The sequence below is a fragment of the Strongylocentrotus purpuratus genome, unplaced genomic scaffold (genome assembly GCF_000002235.5).
Source record: "Strongylocentrotus purpuratus isolate Spur 01 unplaced genomic scaffold, Spur_5.0 spur5_contig_822, whole genome shotgun sequence".
Taxonomy (NCBI): domain Eukaryota; kingdom Metazoa; phylum Echinodermata; class Echinoidea; order Camarodonta; family Strongylocentrotidae; genus Strongylocentrotus; species Strongylocentrotus purpuratus.
In genome coordinates, this window is record NW_022145527.1 from 651,646 (window position 1) to 675,557 (window position 23,912).

At 37.9% G+C, this 23,912-nt stretch overlaps 2 protein-coding genes across 2 annotated transcripts in view; both read left to right on the top strand.

Annotated features, from left to right (window-relative positions):
• The first annotated feature begins 5,209 nt into the window (after positions 1-5,209).
• On the top strand, positions 5,210-18,651 carry LOC115922569. Its single transcript, XM_030981608.1, has 5 exons — positions 5,210-5,325; positions 7,305-7,739; positions 14,309-14,495; positions 17,088-18,371; positions 18,539-18,651. Exons 2-5 carry the CDS (start codon positions 7,383-7,385, stop codon positions 18,649-18,651), a joined length of 1,941 nt encoding a protein of 646 aa, XP_030837468.1. The 5' UTR covers positions 5,210-5,325; positions 7,305-7,382.
• Positions 18,652-18,810: 159 nt separating this feature from the next.
• The window catches only part of LOC753389, a 43,223-nt gene continuing 38,121 nt past the window's right edge, over positions 18,811-23,912 (top strand). The window contains exons 1-3 of the mRNA XM_030981835.1: positions 18,811-19,162; positions 19,624-19,685; positions 22,251-22,386. Coding sequence (XP_030837695.1) covers positions 19,100-19,162; positions 19,624-19,685; positions 22,251-22,386 — 261 coding nt within the window. The 5' untranslated portion in view covers positions 18,811-19,099. The remainder of the gene's footprint in view (positions 19,163-19,623; positions 19,686-22,250; positions 22,387-23,912) is intronic.

Consider the following 23,912-nt stretch of genomic DNA (forward strand, 5'->3'; position numbering starts at 1 on the left):
TTGTACCGTTCTCGACTCTTAATCCTTATCTGAATTCAGTTACCCGCCCCCCTCCCGAGCGAAGCGTGGAAGCTTTGACGTTTCATTAAATTATTAGATAAAGAAGACGATATGTTGTACCGTTCTCGACTCTTAATCCTTTTTATTCCTACGTCCCCTTCCTTTTTTCTTTCTCTTTTTTTTTTTTGGCGGCGTTTTTTTTGGGGGGGGGCGACCGCCCCCACCGCCCCCTGGCTACGCGCCTGCTTCTGGTTAGTTCCTCTTTTCTCGTGCCATTTCTCTTATATTTACATTACATATATTTTTTTGTAATATACTTATTCATTGTATTATGTTTTGCATGAGAAATAAAATCATTTGAAATTGAATGAAGATAATATTTTACGTAAACATGACATCACAAACTGATAACCAAATTGACAATTTTTGTAGTTATTTTCATTGTTCCATAGTTTTACATACTTTTTCAAAAATTCATAACTTTCTTATTAGTTATCTGATTTTGCTCAAACTTGTTTTGTTATAGGTTGTCTGATTGTTCTGCTTCTATTGAAAATAAGTCATTTGTTAAGTGGACTTGTACTTGGACTTGTAGATGTAGGACAACATAACCAGCTAAAGGCAGATTTGATGTACATGATTTGCAATGCCCGTTTCGTATACATCAACAGATATTGGTTTTGAGTTTCATTATATTTTTTGTTTGTCCATTCTTTCAAAATGAGAGAAAAATGTATATGTACCAAATAACTTGTAGGGTAGTAGCTTAAAGCCAAGTGCGTTAATAAGGTTTTTACAGCTCATGCCTGCCAGCTAAAGAAATTAGCCAAATTTGTTAAAGGTAAAGACCAGTATTGGAAACGCCCCAATTTCAAAAAATGAAATGGAAGCTCTCATTACCAATCATGTGAAAGAATATGTTTTGACTAATACATGATGATAACAAATTTGCCGGGAAACCGCCTACTAATTCATATATTTGGTAAATTGTTTCTCTCATGGTCTGTGAGAGATATAGGGTAGTCCCGTATACATCTTTCTGTGTATAGTACTTGTAACTTTACGAAGAATGGGCCAAATTTCTTATCATTTTGATGATTCCAGAACCTTGCAGATGCTAGATGCTAGATGATCAACCTTTTCTGATCGATTTCACAACGTTTCTTTCACAATGCAATCGCATGACCATAACTGGTCTTTACCTTTAAAATAATTATGTCACATTTTTCTAAAGATCCAAGAAAGATGGTAACACTGTAAATGATATGTCACATGTGAGCAATGCTGTTAGGCATACTCGTATAGCGGTAGGAGGGTGAATTGCCCATTGCGCCTTGATCAATTTGTACATATTTGTTCATATTTTTTCATGTTTATCATTATTCATAATAATATTTATCATTGTTCATATTATCACATGTTTATTATTGTTCATTTATCACATGTGTATGAAGTGTCGTAGTCAAGTGGTTTAAGCACTTAACTTGAAATTCAAAGGTCGTGGTTCCATCCCCGACACGGCACTAATGTCCTTTGGCAAGGCATAAATCTACATTTGCCTCACTCGACCCAGGTGAGGTAAATTGGGTATCTGGATCGTAGGAATTAATTCCTGGAAATGCTAGAGCGCTGGAAATGCAGCTAAAGGCTAAAGCCGGGGTAATAATAAATGCGCCTCGGAATAGAATTTCTAGATAGATTTCTATTATTTATCTTTGTTCAGATTATCATGTGTTTTTCATTGATCGTATAATCACATGTTTATCGTTGTCATATACAATTGTTATATTGATACTATATGTTGTAAATAAATTATGTTTGTACTCTCGTAGTCTAGTACCTCGAGAGGGGGTCGATAGAGCTAATAACAACTTACAATCTTACAATTTTGCAATTGTTATTGTATGTATTTTCCCCTTGTTTAATGATGCGCTTTTTGCATGGACTACTTGATCCTTTTAATTTCTTAATCTGTTATATATAATTTCCATCCAGTTTTTCATTCAGTGCTCTCAAGGAATATGCCCTCTGACTTTGGCAACTTTGCATCTTTGACAAGTCTAGCGCCATCTATTGATTGTTTTGTGTATGACGATCACGCCCACCGAGCTTCATAGATCTGGAAGGGTTGCAGTACATTCATGTTGTAGTGCAGCCCAATATGTCGACTACTGCTTTGTTGGGCAACCACAAAACATATCACTAATTTCTGTTCCTTCTCCATTGGGGCACTACTCAGAATATTATTGTAGGTCCTCTAAATAGAATAGACCCTCCTAAGCCATGATTTTTAGAAAAATTTAAATTTGAGTCGTTTTATATGTTGGAACAGATTGACATTAACGCTTCAGCAAATTTGAAGTGACGATAGTGATTACAACTTTTAAAAAATGTATAAATTTCTTACATTTAGTCAGATTCAATTGAAACTTTCATCAATTTGCTTCTCTGATTTTTCTGCTTTCTTTTGGTACAGTAGTTGTCTATTTGGGTTGAATTTTTGTTGTTGTGGGGGGGGGGGGGGGGTTGTTGAGGAGCTTAATTGAGGGTTAGAGGTTTTTTATTGTTGAATGTTGTTGCACGGACTATGCTTGGAGTAACCTGTTCCACCAAAAAAATAAAATGGATTGCACTTGCCTTATATACCTATAAAATTATTCCCATAGGATGAATAAAGGATCCATCCAGTTCCTACAGGCAAAGTGTTAATTCAGCCACTATACTTTCGAGTGGTTTCAAGTTCAAAAGGAAGGGATCCCTAACTTTATGACTCTTTTGAAAAAATGCACATAATTTCCACAAAATCACTCTTCCACTCAAGATGTTGACAAGAGGTATATAATGGCATATATTATGAAAAAATGTTAAAGGTTTGACTTTCAAGAGTGAAGAACAACTTTAAACCTAAAAACTGTGTGTAAAGTTAGTCTCCCAATGAATCTTTCTTCACCGGGAGACAAATCGTAATTATAATAATAATGATAATGATAGTAAAAATGATAATAATAACAATAATAATTGTTGTTGTTGTTGATGTTGTTTTTATTTCCGAAATCAGATAAAAATATTTTACATAGTAAACTAAAAAAAATGAAATATTTATACATGTACATAGACATCAATCGATGGAAAGCCCAATTCAGCAGTGTTTATAGAACACTACTGTTCTTCCTTTGGATCCTTACACTGCAATATTAACATAAAAGCTATAATAGAAACAAAACATAAATACACGTTTTTTTAAATACCAAAGTAACAACAAATTCAAAAATAATATCATACGCGTACACCCACACACACACACGCACACACACACACACGCACGCACACACACACACAAGGTTATGCAAAAATCATCTGAGTTTAAGAAAGTGTGTTAAGAAAAAAATTCAGTTATTAGGGTATATGGAAAGATCTTAATGTAGTTACATTTCGGATGTATTCTATATTGGTTATATTGTGTCGCCCCCCTATATGTTCTTTTGCAATTATTTGAATTCGGTTTAGGGAGATCTAGATTTCAGGGATGAGCGAAATGAATACAAGCGATATTTGATATTATTTGACATAATCATAAGACGGAGTGTAATTATTTAATATCTTAAAAATCATAGTACAGTACATTTTGTAACGGCAGTCTAGAAAGTCCCAATTTAGAGTATTATGAACATGTTGATTGGATGTATGAGAATAAGGATTTACTTTCATTATCACACGGCCCGCCCTGTTTTGAAGCTTTTGTAAAAGTGAAAGGGAGGATTTAGTTGCGGACTGCCAAAGCATGTCTCCATAATAGTCGAAACTGTGGAATAATTATGGATTTGTAAATTAGATTCAAATCAGATTCATTTATAAAGTGTATTAATCTACCAAGGAAGCCAATAAGTTTACTAATTTTCTGACACATTATGTTTATATGAGCATCCCATTTCAATTCATTGTCTATATTAATACCGAGGTATTTTGTATACTGTCAACCTTAACAAGTGTATCGCTTATGTTCACATTAAGTACATTACACTTTGATAACATAATATGACGGGTGCCAATGAGCATGGTAACAGTTTTTGTATAATTAATTAATAACTTATTGCGAGACATCCATTTATCAAGATATTCCATTTCATTATTTAAGACAGATTCAACAACAGTGGGACATGTATGCGAAAAATAAATTACGGTTTCATCTGCGTATAGATGTACGTGACATAGATTAAAACATTTAGGCAGATCATTTATAAACATCGTAAATAAAAGTGGGCCTAATAGTGAACCCTGTGGCACACCATGAGTTAAAAGTCTTTCATTTGACATAACATTATTAATCATGGGTACTATTCTTCTCTCAGACAGATAACTCTCAAACCATTGTAGCAACATTTCATCTAAACCGATAGAATACAGTTTATTTAAGAGCACCTGATAATCAACCGTATCAAAAGCCTACTGTAGATCTACGAAGACTACCCCCGTGTACCTGCCTAAGCTTCATCCATTGCCATTAACCAATCATCCGTAACTTTAACTAAAGCAGTGACAGTTGAATGGCGAGCCCTAAAACCAGACTGAACAGAATCCAGTATATTGTTTGCAAGCCATGAAGATGGCTAACTAATTGGATTAGCATATACGTTCTAATACTTTAGAAATACAAAGGAGCAAGGATCTAGGCCTATAATAATTGTCTGGATTAGATTTATCACCTTTTTTATGAAGCGGAATGACTCAAATAACAACAATTATCATCATCAGTGTTACAATGTAATTGATGATAATGATAATAATTGATAACAGAGTGTAGTAATAGTAATACAAATACTACTAACACTACTACTACTACTTCTAATACTACTGCTAGGCTACTAATAATAATGATAATAAAGCAAACCCCAAACAACTCTATTAAATATCCAAGACAATTAATTACGAAAAAGATATTTTGTTTAATTCATGTATAAAAGCGCTGACACATATACTTCTACTGTGCTTGAAAATTACAACATAAGTATAAATGTAAAGATGCGATTGTAGTGTTGATTTAATTTATAAAAAAAGAGACAAAATAAATCAAATGTGTTTTCAATCACAAAAACGAAGGGATGCGCAAAAGGAGAATACTTCCAGAAGAAAGCAAGATGGCGGCATGCGCAAGCTTCAACAAATTTTGCCGATCCAGCGCGCTTAGGTCTAGGCAGTTTCTCCATTTCAGTGGTTTTAAACGTAAATGTTATCGATCGCTAGATCATTAGCGGTTTTTATGAAAGTGCTCATAATTTCGTTCATTTTCCCTCTCTTTGAGTGAAGGATTTTGGAGTAAATCAATGCGTAAGTATATGTACTATCTATTCAAAATGTTATTGTGGAAATTTAACTGTTGTATAACTTCACAGAGATGCATGATTCAACCAATGATTGAAATGCCCAGTCCCATACGTGCCTTACTCCAGCCCAGGTGATCCAGGCCAGGGAGCTCCGACGCCGATGCCGAAGGCGTACGGGTCGGGGCGGCAGCGGGGTCGGAGCTCCCTGGAGTTACAGCACAGGGGCCAGGGCTCGTTCTTAGAAACCAACGACAAGACAGTCATAACTTTATCCGCCAACTACGGAAATGTCTCTGATCTTCCTAAACCGTTTCACAAAAAGGTTACTTCTAGCTAGTATCTCGTGAGATCGATACTATCGGCGAGAAGAGGAGCCACAACAAGTTGTAGCCTGGCCTTAGCTTAGGCCTTAGGCTTAGGCTTAGTCGCAATACCACCGGATTATTACAAAAGTAATAGTCTAGACCTATTAGGGAAAATGCAATTATTTAAATGAATTAGTAATAAAAAAGATAGAAAATGATACCAAGAAATAAGAGATGCGATATACTTCCAAACTTGTGTAGATTATACAACAAAAGTAGACCCTACTTGTAAAATATAAGTGTGAGTATTTCATTACATGACCGGTGAATCAGTTTTGTTCTTAAGATGGGTACCCCCTGGATATTTTCATTTGATAGTTTATAAAAATACACTCTTATATTCTTAATAAAAATACAATGTTTTGAAAGTTTTGTGCATCGTTTTAGGCATCAGTACAATATTCAAATGACAACACTTTGACATTCCAAACGTTAAAACTCATGTTTTAAAAACACATTTGAAGATAGAATTTATCTCGAAAGCAATATGGGTCTGAAAACTAAAGAATACACTTCAAACTATGGCTCGCCTGCCGTGGCAAAATACCTATCCCTTCGACGATTTTACAATGTGGAAATAAAGGCGTATTAAATCAGTTTATTTAAGTGGGAAAATCCTTAAATACAAACATGGCATATTTTCATGAGATTATCAAATACAAAAAAATGATAACTCACTTTTTAAGTGAATGTGTTGAAAAATCATAGTTGGAGGATTTATTGGGTTTTTTTGCCAGCCATAGTCTACCCAATAAATGACATGTGATGGCGCTGCCCATCGACTAAATAGTTATGACAGAGATACGACGGTGTCAGAGGCGTCATAACTACTTAGTCAGGATGTTGTAGTTGATCTTGGCAAAGAGGGCTTGGTGAAACACATAGTGGACAAGTTGCTCACTAACGCTGATTTAGTCAAGAAGTTAGACTTATGATGGTTTGTAGGAACAGGCCCCTGAACTATGAAGGCCAGAGAGCTCCAACGTGCCCAATTGTGTGTGATTTTTTTTTGGTGTGGAAAAGAGGCTAGGGCCGGGGTTGCGAGGGGGGGGGGGGTGCGGGTCAGGAAAGCTAGGCTGTGCTCTCTCTTAAATTCAGCAAACGTGTGCAGAATGACTTTCTTTGTTATATGAATTATGATAAAGCTAGGCTGTGCGCTCTCTTCAGCAAATGTGTGCAAGATATGATAGTGACTTTCTAGTGTCTGTGACTTTGTTGTGATTTTTGTGACCTTGACTGAACAGCAAGTGCCCGATTCTCGAATACGACGACAAGACAGTCATAACTTTAGGAGCCACGACATAGCCTTTACCCTTAGGCTTAGTCGCAATTCCACAGGATTGGATTTAAAAAAAAATTTTTTTTAGGAAAACTGCAATTATTTAAATGAATAGGGTCTAGACCTTCTAGATCTAGTCTAGGTCTAGATCTAGAGCAGTAGAGGGGTCTAGAGTTAGGAATAAAAAAAAAAATTGAAAATGGTACCAGAGAATGAGAAATGCAATAAACATTTAGGCCTACACACACATGTACTTCAAGATTTGACCTCGGTAGTCTGTATCAATACTTTTATTTTAACTTCTGTTAATTATTTTCACCTTTTCGTTGTTTTAATCAGGTGTACCGGCCTAATGGAAACATGCAAGTTAGAAGCTGAAGCCCCAGTGCTAGCACACAATGAGATTTCCTGATCACGATGTACTTTTCAAGTTCAGATGATGGCAAGAAATTTCTTGAGGATGGGAGGAGGCAATCCAATGTTCCACACTTTAATGTCTTAGAAGACACGGATCAGAACGGTTCGGTATACAGTGGAAATGGCCCCAAGCAGACAAATGCCTCAGCATACTCTGGCAAGGGGACTTTATCACAAAGTCAGCGGGATGCTTTTGGACGTAGCGCTAGGTCTTCAGGGAGAAGCAGAGCCCAGGTGAATGGTGCAAGTTCGCGTGATTATAATTCACAAATACAATCAGATGAAAGGGATGTGTTGGATACCATGTTTGAGGAGCCAAACAGGAGGTTATCTGACGCTGAAAGAAATATATCCGAGGTAAGACAAATTTAATTTCAATTGCTTTTACTCACTCGTTCAGAACACAGTGTCACTTTGTGTAGAACTTCATTTTGTAAAGTAACATACATGTGCTATAGTGTTCCGGGCGGATAATAATATTAGATTACTGGGGAATTACTTCTAAATTAACTAAGCTCAAGTAAGGGTAAATCCTACCATAAGCTTGTAGAACTGTGCATCGAAGACTCGATGTCACCGTCGGTGGAGCTCCACTTGCAGCGTAGATTCGGGATTCAAGGAGAACATAGCACTCGGCGTGTAGCTCGATTGCTGGCCTCTAGTCAAATCTACCATATCCAGTATTGGGTATGGCCACGTAAACAATCTGCGAGTGAGGGACTCGCGCGCATATATGCGTTCATACAATACATGAATCACTACAATACTAACCCTAACCCTAACCCTAAACCTATATCTCTTTAAAAATGTTGATGGAACATGTTTCCAATCAAATTACACTGATGTACAATATCATCAGATGACAGCCACAGCAGTGCATTGTAGAGTAATTAATATGACATTGAAATAATTGATTCATGCAAAGCTTGTTTACAGGAGGAAATAGACCGGTTTACTATCATATTCAATTGATGGATCTTTCTTTCCTGAGGATCTAGTGACGAGGTACATGTAATCCATAAAACAGTTATTCATGAATGAACTATACTTGGAATCCAGACAGTGTTGGGTAAGCTTTCAGGTTATCAAGAACAACTTTTGCATAAAATTTCACTCACTCTTGCGTGAAATATGCATCATAAGAGTTGCATCAAATAAAAGAAGAGGATCTAAGCTTGACAAATATGTGTCATTTATTAATTATAATTGTGATTAAGTTAGGATAAAACATTGATAATTCTCGGTTTTGTTTTTTCTGGGACGCAATGTAAGGAGAATTGGAGAAACATGACAAATGTCACTATCATTGTTGTTCTGTTTTTCTTGGGATTCAAAATGAGATTTACTGTTATGAGAAACAATTTGTACTTTTTGTTGTGTACAACATCTTTCACTTGAGCTCAGTTTTAATTCCATACAGCTCTTGTAGCATTTTCAGGAGCTACATGTACACTGTACATTGTTTCTGTGTATTTTTACACTACCCACAATGCTTGGATGAAAATGCCTGGGATCAGCAATACGGTAGTCAAATACACTGTTTACATGGAATAATCCTGTCTCCCTCATTCTTTAGAATATGCATAAAGAATTTGATAAGTCCTCAAATCTTTGCACAGTAGTATCTCATTCCTTGCTAGTTGCTAAATATAGTTTGTCATTGGATCTGTTCCAGTTAACCTCTTGTACACAAACATGTGTACAAGTGATGCACAATGTATACTCTTTACCTACAAGATCTAATACCCTTTGTTGTTGTTAATTTGTTAAAGGTTGGGTGACATCCAAATATTAGTTGATTCCAGTGAAAAAAATCATGGGGGGCTCAGGGCGATTTAGCCCCTGAAATGCCCAAAAGAGCCCCGGAAATGCTAAAAAGAGCCCCCAGAAATTTGCATAGAGTTTAATGCAAACCAATATTTTAGAGTGCTATTTTCATGCACTTAAGCTTGAAAAGTAGCCCCCGAAAAATAAATGTTATTTTTTTCCTGTTGATTCCTGTTGATGTGCAGGGCTGCATACAACTTATATTTTGTTATTCAAACATCTAAATATATTCCACAGATTTTAACATATTTTTTAAAATAGTTTTCCCCAGGCCTGCTAAGCTCCACCTAGCCTATAATCTAGGCGGAGTGCCGAGCTTTTTTCTTTGCTGCTAGACTAACCCTAAGCAGAACGTCTGATACGGCGAGACTACGAACCGTGAGTCGCGAAGCGGCTCACCGCCTATAATCACTGGTCTAGCTAATCAATATTCATATATATTCAAAATGGCGGATCTATGAATCATTCAACAGCCCTACCAAATAAGGTACACCTATGTTACGTTCGACCAGTGATTGCTTGGTATATTGCACTCTTTCCAAAACCAGTAGGTAATGCAACAAAAATATCCCTGCCGGCTTCAATAACGCTACGAATAGCGGATTCCTGCAGTTCTCTGAATTTTCCATTAGGAATGCCTAGTTTGTTGGCCGCATATGATAAACTTTCTCCCAGAAGATCGTCGTCGCATGAACTACCCGCCATCTTGGATGAAGAAAATGACGTAATGTCACATGATTTATAATATGCATATGCATAGACTCTTCTCCATACGTGTTTCTGATTGGTTGAGTTCATTTCGTATTCATGAGGTTTTTTCGTACGAAAAACTGCCACGGATTCATGGTCGATAATAAAAAAACAACGACTAAAGCTAGACCAGTGATTATAGGCGGTGAGCCGCTCGCGGCTCACGGTTCGTAGTCTCGCCGTATCAGAAGTTCTGCTTAAGGTTAGTCTAGCAGCAAAGAAAAAAGCTTGGCACTCCGCCTAGATTATAGGCTAAGCTCCACCCTAAAAAAATGCTCCAGATCTCATTCATTTTGTGACATCATCTGTCAATCATTAGTGAGCTAACAAGAGACAGTGGTATGTAACTTCCCCCAGCTCAGCATATATGCTCACAAAAGAATTGCATTCTTTCATACAATACCTCCATATTACCTTTTTTTCTGGTGATGCTACAGCACGTCTGACATAGCAACACATACTGTTGGTATTGTATGGTCTATTGTAAACAGGTAGTCAGCTCTGCATATCAACAGGAATCAACTTATATTTGAATGTCACCCAACCTTTAAGACCTTGCAAATAAGATTTTACTTCCCCCTCCTTTCTTCCATTTCAAACCATTCTCTCATTCACATACTTACAGTATACTGTACCTCATACCAACATCTCTTGCATTCCTCCATGTTCCCTTTTGCAATACCATCCTCCAACAATGTACACATCACATTCTCCGAGTAGTCTGCAAGCACAGACTCTATTTAACACTTTAAAAAAGTTTGTACTAGTTTGACCAGGAGGGATTAGACCACCCTGCAAGGTCATTAACAGGTGGCTATCTCATCAACTCAGTTCTCAACTTCTCAATTAACATGAGAAAAAAAGGATCATGGGGGACCAATGGTCTCCGCTTTGGCATTGTTTTCTTTTTAGGAGCAAGTAGCTTCAAGTAGTACAGAGGGGCTTTAATATAAATCCACAAAGCATTGAGTCTTGCCTACATGTAACACTGTCTGTTTCTGCATGTACCTGTGTTCTCTGGCTGTTGCAAGAGCAACAGTTCCTACAGTATACAGATACAGACAACTCGAAATAGTCTCACAATTCAGACAAAATTTGTTTTAGTTTATGCTCAAAGAAGATTAAAACCAATGAAGGTGTGAGGCTGCACTCTGTACTTGAATGGGCATTACTCATCCCTCCCATGATCTGCACTCTGCAGGCACTAATTTGATGCTTTACTTTGATTCCTAAAGCCTTTGACAGAGCCTACAGCAGTCTCTTACTGTGTCTGTCAGGAGCAGCTACAGTACAGAGCCTATGGTGAGCAATAGACCATGCAGTCTATGTACATGTAGTCTCAATCATCTCAAAGTTCAGACACTCTGTGAGGCATTACAACTGACAAAGCTTTGTGCAGGCCTGCAAGCTGTACTCCAATGAGCATTTTCCCATCCATCCTCAGGGATTTCATCCTGCAATATTGATCTAATGATCTTGGGCTTGCCATGCCTTTGGGTGTTGCTATGGACGGTTATTGACTCTTTGACCTCTTTAGGCTTCCAAAAGCTTGCCCCTGTGTGTACTTCTGGGTTTCTTTCTTGGTATAAGTTTTCACGATGTTGACTTGAGATTGGAGATGGACATCCTTCAACTGCTATTGAACTTGAGGGATGTTTGTTCATCAAGAAGAAGAAGAAGAATATTGACCATTGTGCAGTGATTTAATAGGTGTTGACTCTTGCATCCGTCATCAGAGAACAAATATTCTCCAGCATTTTAGAAGTAGGGTACAGTAGGTACCCGGCCGGCGCGGTTCCCACCAGGTAGCATTTATCTTAAACTTCAATCTTTGAATTTTTTGAGCTGTATTACATGTAGCATTGTGCATGGGATAATTCAACTGTTGAGTGAGTTTAATTGTGTGTCTAATTTGCTTGATTCGTAAGGCTATTTAATTTCAAAATTTAAAATTCTATGAAAATGTATATTTTAAAGTCATGAGCATATTGTATTGTATAGTGTCATTTATCAGGTCTGCAACTGAAATTTCAGAGGGTAAATGATCTAGATTGTTTGCATTGAAGCATTAATTGATTATTATTGTTAATCAATCAGTAATGGATTGAAAAATGATACTCATCAAAATTTGAAAGGGATTTTTAAAATCTATCCTAATTTGTTTGTCTTCTATTTCATAGAATAAAAAAATTATGTTCAAGTTTTGCCCAAAGAAAATGAAAGAAAGGAATTCACATGTTCTTGCAAAGTTTGGAAGAACATTTGATATCCATTACAGCAACAAGTTACATACTCATACGCACTTGGTAAGTAGCTAGCAAAAGAATAACTTTTTCAAAAACAAAGGATTGTAATGGCTGGTGACTTAATAGCGCTTGGACAAGACATACACTGTACATGATGACATGGGCTTGGATACTGTGTATAGTGATTTTTTTTTTACTTGCATTAGAGCTGGGTCTTGAGTCATCGCATGCTGTGTAGTGTAAATGATTGTAGTGCCATTAGCAATTCAGCATGCGTCCATTGCTCGTACAAATGCAGTATATGCTCATGCTTTATTTCATGCATGCCTGCACAATTTCTATCTCGAGGATGAAATAATGTTCTTGTGCATGATTTGATGCCTGCATGAAGGCCTTCTTGCATCTGCTCCAAAGTGCTTATTTTCTCAGTAGGCAGGTCCTCATCAACTCGAGATTACCAAATAACCTGCTATTTTAACTATTAATCATCCAGCTAATTTGCGTCTTCGTCAGCCCCCAGTTGCAATTAGTGGGATATTTGGTCTAGATAATCATCCCAAGATATCTTGTACTAGTTTGCAAAATATCCCGCTATTTGTCCGGTGCGTCCTCACCAGCCCGATCAAAGACTCGCATTATGCATGAAGGCTGAGCAAAATATCTCGAGCTCATGTTTCGAGCTGATGAAGACATACCTATTTACATTGACATACATGTACGTCATCCATTTCCCTCTGGGTGACAATATGAGATGCAAAAACATAACATGTTCAAACCATCTACTGCACCAAAAATTTTAATGTTTTCTGCCCCCACAAAACATCAGCATTTTTCATTGTAGCCAAGGAAACATGTCAAGGGCCCTTTTGGAATGTAGTGGTGATAACTAAAAAGGTGCTAAGAGACTTATTATTCAATATTTACACCTTTAACAGTTTACAGATCATAAGCATTTGCTGAGTCAACAATCAAATAACTCCACTTTAAAGGTGTGAAGCTCTTGTAAAGAGATTACATTCTAAAAAGAATCTATGATGAATACTTCCATAAAATCCCTCTATAACATGGTTATCTTTGGTTTAAGACTATTAAGTTTGTGTGCGTGTCAATATTTTTTGTATTCATAACACAGCAATACTGATTGTGCGATTCATATTCAGGTGACAGCATCATGAATTATTAGGTAGCAAAATGAAGTTTCATTGTTGTTTAAACACTTGCCTGGAGATAGGAAGGTCATGGGTTCAAGTCCTGGAACCCGTTTCACAAAGCCTTTTTGCAATGACAAATGACAAAAATCAGTGACAAATCTGCTTATAATAACCAATCAGAAGCAAGGATTTCAGTAGCCAACAAAAACTGTCATTTGTCACTAATGACAAGTTTTGTGAAACAGGGCTCTGGTGCAGGCAGCACAATGTCCTTTGGCAAGTCATTAATCTACATTTGCCACTCTCTACCCAGGTGGCTATTAATGCCCACCAAGAGAAAAAATATCTTTGAATATTAACTCGACTTTGTTTGGTCCATGTTACACCGGGCATGGTGGCTCAATGGTTAGAGCGCCCGCCTCATGAACGGGAGGTCATGGGTTCGAACCCCGGCCGAGTCATACCAAAGACTTATAACTATGGGACCTTCTGCCTTCTAGCTAGGCGCTCAGCATTATTAGATTGGAGAATGGTAGTAGTAACATATTATGTTATGCAGGGCCCGCTGGAAGAGGAGTTTCATTACTGAAGTGGCTACCCTAGGTAAATAAAACATTATTATTATTATTATTATAAATATCCATGAAAGAGCTTTACAGGGGGTTTGTAGATTTTCTATGAACAAAACAATGTTATTGTTAATAAAAGAAAATTAAACTTTTTGTGTCCACCAGTGATAATAGGCGCTCGGGCTGACGCCCGCGTCGGTGTCTGTCTCAATCACGGGATTAGTATACATGTACTTGCCTTAAAGCCTGACACATATCGGAAGGGCTAGTAAGAACATGACATGATGAAAGGACTTAAACATTCTTTTTTCTACGCAATAAATAGGGATAGATAAAGCTCTAAACATTTGAGTTCCTTTTCTCTTCTTTGTCCACCTTTGCAGGATCATTGGTTTGCCCATCAAGAAAGAATACACCCCTCCAACCTGAGACTTGGTATACCCCATCCTCATGAACAGAGCAGGCTTTCAACAGAAGGATCATTCCACTTATCACATCTAGAGGGGGACTCTGTCTCGGAGGGATCCGATGAAATGGAATATTCTTCTGGCTCTGATCATATTCTCCCAGGTGGGTCTTACTATTCATTAAAAACCTGTTAATGATGATTTATATTTATGTTCAGGTATTATCAGCAGATAAAAAAAATCATAGAGTACTGTAAATGTACAAATGTAGTTTATACAGATGTATATATTTTGTTTTTGTCTGAACATTGTATAAAAGACTTTGTGTAGCAAACACATGTTTGACCATCATTTTAAATGAAAACCTAATATTTCATATTTATTATACAGAAGATAATATTGAAAAGTAAAAGAGACATGTAGTCCATTATTAAATTTTAATAACTATCGGTAAGCTTGAAAATAATATTGTCAATTGAGAATGAAAAGAGCCTTAAAGACCGTCAATACTACTGGGCCAGGGGGGATTAGACCACACAGCGAGGTCACTGACAGGTGGCTATCTCATTAACTCAGCTCTCGACTAACATAAGAAAAAGAGGATCATGGGGGACCAACAGGCACCGATTGAGGAAGTTTTCTATACAGAGGGAGCAAGTAGCTACAAGTAGGACAGTGGGGCTTTAAGTGTAATGTTTTATAATAGATATAAGACTCTTCTCATCCCCAAATGACAATATGTTCATCATCTAAGTAAATTTATGGTGATAAAGGTGACAAAAATGTGATGAAAATTTTAACATGTTTTATTCATTATTCATGAATCATGCTTAAAATGCAGATAACGCATGTACATGTACATGACAGGATTTCTCTCCCATCATGGTAAAAACCCAATAAATAGTAAATTTATGATGATATTGTTCAATGATCGCATTTAAAGGACATGCTTTCTTTCGCAGTCACTGCATTTACCAGCGAATGTATGATATTTCTATTAAATTATTCTGATTTATGATACACACATTTATCAAATTGCAATCGTGTCCCAATCAATTTTAAATTGATGCAAAAAGTACACTATTAAAGCTCTGTGTGACACAGCATCCGTTTGTATGTAGTCTATTACCAGTTCTTTGAGTAAACTGACAAAAATGCCGATCTCATGTAAAGCATTGAATGGGGGGCCATGCTTCAATAGGCCAGTCCTCATCAGCTTGAGATTGCCAAATCCTGCTATTTAAACTATCCTGATCGCAAATATCTCCCGGTAGTTAATTTTCATCTTCATCAGCCTGCAGTTGCAATTAGCGGGATATTTGGTCGAGATAATTATCCCAAGCCTCTTGGGCTAGTTTGCAAAATAACCCACAATTTGTCCGGTGCCTCTTCACCAGCCCGAAGACTTGCACTATGCGCGAAACGTTGAGCAAAATATCTCAAGCTAATTTCTCGAGCTCGAGTTTCAAGTTTCGAGGTCAAGTCTCGAGCTGATGAAGAAGTGATTTGTAACTTCTGGATCATTTCCGTAATCAGAAATAGCAGGCTATCTGGCAATCTCGAGCTGATGAGAACAGGCCTATAAGCTTGTTCAAATATTGATATGGCAGAGTAGACACAGGAGACCTCAAAGTAAATAAGGTAATAATATTGATGACATGCGGTGATTGTCCTTGATGATTGATAGAAGTGCTGACTGGTGGTCCGTTCAGACCAGAAGAAATTATATATGAAAAACGTATAAAGAAACTTCGTATACAGAATCTTGTACAGTGAAAGGAGCATACAGACTAGAAAAACATGTTGTATTGTTAAGAAACCAGTATTGAAGAGGTAGGTGGACATGACAGCTGGTCAATCAGCAGTCCTTGCTCAAAATAAACCAAACCATACGTTTCGATACGTGTGAAACAACATTCAGGCTACAACAGAACCCTGATGTTCTATCAAAACGATGCTCGAACATGCCTTTTGATATATGACGTTTCATTATATGACATTTTGGTACATACTGTACAATGTATGTACATGTACAGTGTTCAATACGTTTTTTGTATCTAGCTATACAATAATTTTCAGTGGTCTGAATGGGGGAGATATGAGTTTTAATATGTATGTAAAAATAGAATGCAAACATTTGAGCGCTCTTGAGAGGTCTGCTATTTTTTCTTTACATACATGTACTGTACATGTACAGTGTCGAGTTCAAATTCTGGTTCATAAATTTGCAAAGAGTAGAATAATGTACTCTGTATACATACATTAAAGCCCATCTGTACTACATGTAGTTCAGCAAGGAGGGATTAGACCTCCCAGCAAGGTCACTGACAGGTGGTTATCTCATCAACTCAGCTCTCAATTAACATAAGAAAAAGAGGATCATGGGGGACCATGTGGGGCCAACGGGCACCACTTAATCCAGTGCAAAAACATAAGGGGGTATGAAGTATAATTTTTTCAAAGACAACATTGAAAACCAGGGCAGAAGTCCACCAAGACTAAGAACCTTACACAGTTTTTAGTAGATGCAAAATAAAGTAATGATTCTGATTGATTCTTATCCCTGTATTTAGAGTTCAGTTATAGTAATAAAATCAGAGTAATTTAACTGTCACAAATGTATGAATTTGAACATTACAATAATATCTTTATCAGCATGAGCGATGGAACCTGCTCATAGTATAGTAAAACTACGCATTTCAATTTTTTTCTGGGATTTTTAGATTTTCATATAATTTCTCTTTATACGTTGCAGTACAAAGGACAAGTGAGGTTTACCTCTCCGGACCTCGGTTTACTGACACCAGTCCTGATGCTCGTACAAGATCAAGGAGAACCAACGATATCGGTCACAGGAACCCTTCTTCCAAACATGATGGTTTGTCATGGCAACAGTATAAGGTGCTTGCTACCAGAAGGAAAGAAGCCCAAAGTCACACTGGGAGGATGGATGTAGAAGGGATGAATGGGAGGAGTTTTGCCTCTTCTGAGAACCCATTCAGAACTTCTGCCGACATCCACCGCCATGAATTTGAAGGTCGTCATGAACCTGATGATCATCAAGAAAGATTCCTTCTTGATGGGTTGACTGGACATCACAGTCCTTCCCCACTCTCACGTTCAGCATTGGACACATTCCAAAGCCAGGAAAATCCCAGTGGAGATGACATGAAACATAGTCGCGATGCAAGAATGTCCACACTTGTGGATTGCCACAATGAATTTGATCCAGTAATTGATGACTTTGAAGACTGTGAGTTTGAGCAGGAATACATGCATGATGGAAGGCTCCAAAGGCCTCATTCATCCAAGACAAAGATACGTCATCCTATACCATCCTTCAGCCAGATTGAAGAAGGCAATGCTAGGTTAGATCTTGGGGAATTTGTGCCTCCAGGACCTACAGTAGATGGGCACACTTCAGACAGCCAAACAACCTCCATATACAGTATTTCAGAATTCCAAAGAGCAGAATTCCATAGAGTTTCAAAGAGAACAAACATTCAAAGGCTGCAAGGTCAAAGGCAGGTTGCTAACAGTATTATTTCCAGAACAAATTCAGGCGATTCCGATGTTGATTTGAGCGAACACAGGGTACTAAATGATCACAGCCAAAACCATGAGCAGGTACAGTCTATGCTCCCAGCAGTATTGGAACAAAAACAAAGTGGTGCTCACCTGACAATTCAAAGTCTTCCGCCATCAAGTTCATCAGCATTGGATAGGACAGCCTCTGGCAACACTTCATCCCTTGACCTGAAGCGACCAAGAAGGAGAAAGCTGGAAACTGAGTTTTCAAACTCGCAGACATCCCCGAGTGAAGCAATGAGAACAAGTCAGTTTGCAGGAGGTGATGATTTCCTAGGAGATGCAACAGTGCATGACCCTGTGCTCTCTTCTCTATTATCGTCAGACTTTATGGGTACATCTGTCCAGGAAGACCGTAGGATTTCCTCTAGGCAGCTTCAGGAACCTGACTACCTGTCGATGCATCAGCAAGAGGGTCACAACAGTCAGCCTAACCAAAGTGAAACCGGAAGTAAGGGCTCATTTCATGGAACTCCTGAATCGTCTGGAAACTTCAGAAGTCTTTCCGTTTCTCCATCAGATGCACATGTGGTTCACCTTCAAAGGAGTGCACCAGATCTACTGAAGTCTTCCAGACCAATGAACTGTGCATATCCTGATGGATTTGATCCAGTGCAGGATCTTCTGACGTTCTCAACAACACAATCAACAACCAAAGGACCAACAACACAATCACCAACCAAAGGACCAACAAATGCCAAAGCAGCTTTGCATTCTATGAGAAGTTGTGAGCCAAGTGGTGTGAGAACAATCAATGATTATTTATTGACTACCTCAAAAGGTTTATCGTCGCAATATTCATCAGCATTGTCTTCATATTCGGTACAATCACCAGAAGTTCTTGATAAGCTGCCATTGCAGAAAACCTCTGCTCTGGAAAGACACCTTGCTCAGCATTATACAAATACAGGTTTCTCAAGTACAAATCATCAGTTAGAAAGATATGAGAATGTACCCAGTTCTTTGAACCAAAGCGCACATAGATTAACACATTCCAATCACTCAATACTTGATCACCAGTCTAGCATTAAGACTACTGCAGATGGTGATGCTCCTCAATCCTTTAAAAGAGACTGGTACCAACTCTCTGGATCACACAGTACATCTTTTCAGCATGAGGATCTTCAGGATTTCCTTCCAGAAGGGGATAAATTACCATTCTCCTTGCAAGAGAGAAGGATGGAGCTTCAAAGAGCCATGAACTATCATTTAGAGGAGGAACCACACCAGGATCTCTATGCTGTAAGTAGTTGCGTCTTGACATGTATTTTGTTTATGCTAGTCTCAGTCTTGTAAACATGACTTCCAAAAATATTCATTAGGATTGTTAGCGATCAGGAAAGTTAGATTGCTCAAGTTTGTAGAGTAATTGGGCTGTACATAGCATTTTAGTAGGTATATGAACCCAGGTCGTATTACTAAATTCTTTCTCTCCTATTATGAAAATGCATTTATCAACTGATATTGTTCTAAGATATTGAATTGAAACAGCAATAATATCCCCCTCAGACTTTTCAAATATTCCTAGTTCTTTATGTACTACAACCATCATAACCCAACCACACTGTTATTTATTATTATCATCATCATCCTCATTGTCGTCGTCGTCGTCGTCGTCGTCACCACCATCATCATCATCATCATCATCATCATCATCATCATCATCATCATCACTATTGTTATTGTTGATATTTGATTTGCAGGATACATCAAGCCATGGTGATAAGAGGCTGAGATGCTCTGCGGATTCCGCTTCAAAGATAAGGTTTGTTCATAGATTCCTTTAAATTACCAACATTCATAGACTGTTGTAATTTATGTTCCAGTGCTTTTGGTTTTCTTCATTTTTGATAAGCCTCAATGTAATTCTAACATGACATGGTAAATAGCAGCAAAATTGAAAAATTGAAATTAACAATGTATTGGCTGTAATTAGTTCCATATTGATGTAGGCAGTTCAATGTTCCGGTAAATCTAGGCTAATTGATAGTGTGGCATTTTATCCACACAGATCCAACTTATTGTGAGACATTGGGCGCGTTCATGCTTGATTTTGAAGGCAGAATGAGCGATTTGTAACGCTCATCGTAAACGCTCATCGTAATCGCAGTTCCACGGTGCACTGTTCATGCTCACTTCTCCAGGCAATTCTCCTTGGGTGGCCTTCAGCTGGATTCGCAAACCTGTGTGCGCATGCTACGTAGACCCACTAGAGGTCAGTGCGTTGACCCCATTTTTCGGTGATTCTACAAAAGTGAGCATGAACGCAATCGTGTTTTAAACTAAACGCGTAACAGATGCCTGATTCTGGCCGTCAAAATCAAGCATGAACGCGCCCATTGAGACACAGAAATGTCATTCAGGAGACCTCCCCCCCCCCCCCCCCCCCCCTCCCCTGGCACAGTAATTAATCAAAGCAAAGATTACCCTGTCGAGCGGGAATGCAGCCCCTGCCTTTGCATGTTGTGTTGTCAGATTTTGATGAGAGATGTGTGTACATGGAATATGTATGTACATTTATGCATGAGAGCACCCTAAAGACAGTTGTGATTGGATTGTATGGATGATTAGCCTGGCATTCTAGCCTTCCAGGGTGACATATGTTAATCTTGTGTTTCTGAGATCTCACTAACCGGTAGACATGAAGGTGTACAGTACATGAAGGTGCGTGTGTGTGTGTGTGTGTGTGTGTTGGTGAGAGAAAGAGAGAGGGGGGGTTGGGTTAGAGAGAGATAGAGAGAGCGAGAGGGGGAGAGAAGAGAGAGAGAGAGAGGGGGAGAGAAGAGAGAGAGAGAGAGAGGGAGAGGATGAGAAAGAGAAGGAGAGAGAGAATGAGAGATAAAGAGAAGAGAGAGAAGGAGAGATAAAGAGAGAGGAGAGAGAATGAGAGAAAGCAAAGTGAAGAATGGATAATGGAATAAGCAACGGAAGATAATGTTGAAGTGAATTAGAGCAGAATAAGTTGGGGAGAGAGGGGAAAAAAGAGTATGAGCAAGAGAGAGAAAGGGGGAATGGGGGGTGGGGGAGATGTTATGAGTAGGAAAAATGTGAGACAGGCAAATTTTAAAAATATGGAGAGAGACAGTAGTAGAGAAAAGAGAAAGAGACTAGACTAACAGAGTAGGATAGAGAAATATAGAGGGGGAAATAGAGGGAAAGGAGATAGAAGGGGAGGGAGGGAAGGAAGGACGGAGAAAGAAAGAGGGGAGATAAATGGTAAGGAGGGCAAGGAGCATAAATAGTCAGTTTGACTGAATTGCCTTAAAGGCCCACTGCACTACTTGTAGCTACTTGCGCCCTCTACCGTATTTGCCGGCGTAAAGGCCGCACCGCCGTATAGGCCGCACCCCCGATTTTGACATTTAAAAAAAAAAAAAAAAAAAAAAAAAAATCGTTTTTTTTTTTTTTTTTTGGTTGTTGTTGTTGTTTTGTTGCCGAAAACCCACGCGGGGAAGGACCTTCATTTAACATCGAGGTGCAGTTAAAGGCGCTGATTTGTGCTTGTAAACTTGTCACAAAATAATAGTAACAATGTCGTTTTTAGAAGAATGTGTAAGATCATTAATGTGAATTAAAAACAAAAGAGTACTAGGTCCTAGGATAGTACCTTGTGGTACACCATTTGTTATATAAAAAAAATTGAGGAATTATTATTATAAACTACATATTGAGATCTATTAGAAAGATTACTTTCAAACCAAGATGACAGACAAATTTTAGTGTTGTTGTAGTTTCCGAGTGGTGAGTCAACAATGATTACTGAGCTGGGAGACATTGCCAGGCATAGCGCCATAAATCAAAACTAAAAAAAAAAAAAAAAAAAAAAAAATTTTTACTCTTTCGCCGCATAGGCCGCACCCCGACTTTTTGATATTTTTTCTTCCAAAAATACTGCGGCCTATACGCCGGCAAATACGGTATATAACAAACAATGCCTAATCGGTGACCATTGGTCCCTCATGATCCTCTTTTTCTTATGTTAACTGAGAGCTGAGTTGATGAGATAACCACCTGTCCAGTGACCTTGCAGGGCAGTCTAATCCCTCCTGTAAACTATGGCAGATAAGCTTTAAAATATAACCTAACAACAACAACAGAGCATGATATGATATCAATGTAAGGAAGACATACATGTAGGAACAAGATAAAAGTAAAATTGAGAGTATGAATAGTGAATGTTGAATCAACAGTGGAAGTTATGAATTTGACTAGCATTATGAATTCACCAAATAGCACAATTTGGCATGTATCACATATTCATCACTAATTCTTACTCCCAAATTCATAATTAATTTATGTAACGATATTGTGTATCTCTATGTATGTGCAGAGGAAGTCTTTCAGAGATGAGTTTCTCCACCACCAGGGGCAGCCCACGTCGAGTCACCTCCATCCTGTGGGTATTCAAACTGTTAGACATACTGCACAACCATCCTGTGGAAAAACATGAGGTCCTTGTTTCACAGGTATGTTTTTTTTCTCCTAGTATGAGTTATAGTATGACTGTCATTCAAATATTAAAGTCACTCTTAACAGGTGGATGTGGGAAGGGGAGAGGACTGACTTTTAAATCCCGTCTGTACTAGTTTGGCCAGGAGGGATTAGACCACCCAGCGTGGTCACTGACAGGTGGCTATCTCATCAACTCAGCTCTCAATTAACATAAGAAAAAGAGGATCAAGGGGGATAAACGAGCACCATGTACATGTAGGCATTGTTTTCTATATAGAGCTAGCAAGTAGCTACAAGTAGTACAGTGGGGCTTTAACATAATTGAATTTTTATTGATTCTTGAGCTAATCTTGAGTTCTGGTAATGATAGAAAATAAATGTTCACAGAATCCAACAAAACTTACACTGAATGTTCAAGTTTTAAATAAATGACATATGACAAATGATTTTTGTAGAAAAGGTATAGGGACTACTGAGTAATGAGCATAGAAAGATAAGGAAAAGTCAAGGTGAGTATAGGCCCAACACCATGTGCTTAACACAAGTCACTATGTGCAAATGAGAGTTGACGTTTTAATTGAAGATGATTTCCAGCAATTCAGTTTTTGTGAGGTTGATTTTATTTTCTGATTCAAACAATCTACTGCAGGATAAACAATCCAGAATGAAATCTTAGCCATGTTCTCTCGACATACAGTGCCCATACCAGAGCTCAAGATTAGCTTCAAAGGCAACCAAATATTCTAGTTGTGTCCAGTAGAGATATTACATTAAAGGTAAAGACCAGTGTTGGAAACGCCCCAATTTCAAAAAATGAAATGGAAGCTCTCATTACCAATCATGTGAAAGAATATGTTTTGACTAATACGTGACGATAAAAAATTTGCCGGGAAACCGCCTACTAATTCATATATTTGGTAAATTTGTATCTCTCATGGTCTGTGAGAGATATAGGGTAGTCCCATATACATCTTTCTGTGTATAGTACTTGTAACTTTACGAAGAATGGGCCAAATTTCTTATCATTTTGATGATTCCAGAACCTTGCAGATGCTAGATGCTAGATGATCAACCTTTTCCGATCGATTCCACAACATTTCTTTCACAATGCAATCGCATGACCATAACTGGTCTTTACCTTTAATTCGTCTGTTGAGAGCCAGAAAGGCATTAATTCATATCTTTTGACACTTAATTAATGCCCTTCTTCCTGTCTACCAACTTTATTATTCTTAATAACACTACCAAAGTTAATATCACTTTTCATAACAGTTTTGAAAAATATGCTCCAGTTTATAATGTTCCTGATTTCATTTTTGTTGTTCCAAAATGTAACATTGTTATTATACTTTCTCCATATTGCAACATATATAGGCAGTAGCACGTTATAAGAATTCTTTGACTGGGGGCTGGGTTGGGGACCATTTCCAAAATTGCTATCAAGTAATAAAAGGATGTATGTGTAATCAAGTGCCCCTAACCCACCTCTATTATGTCAATATTTATTTTTATGACAAGAGGATGGGAAACACTTGTATTT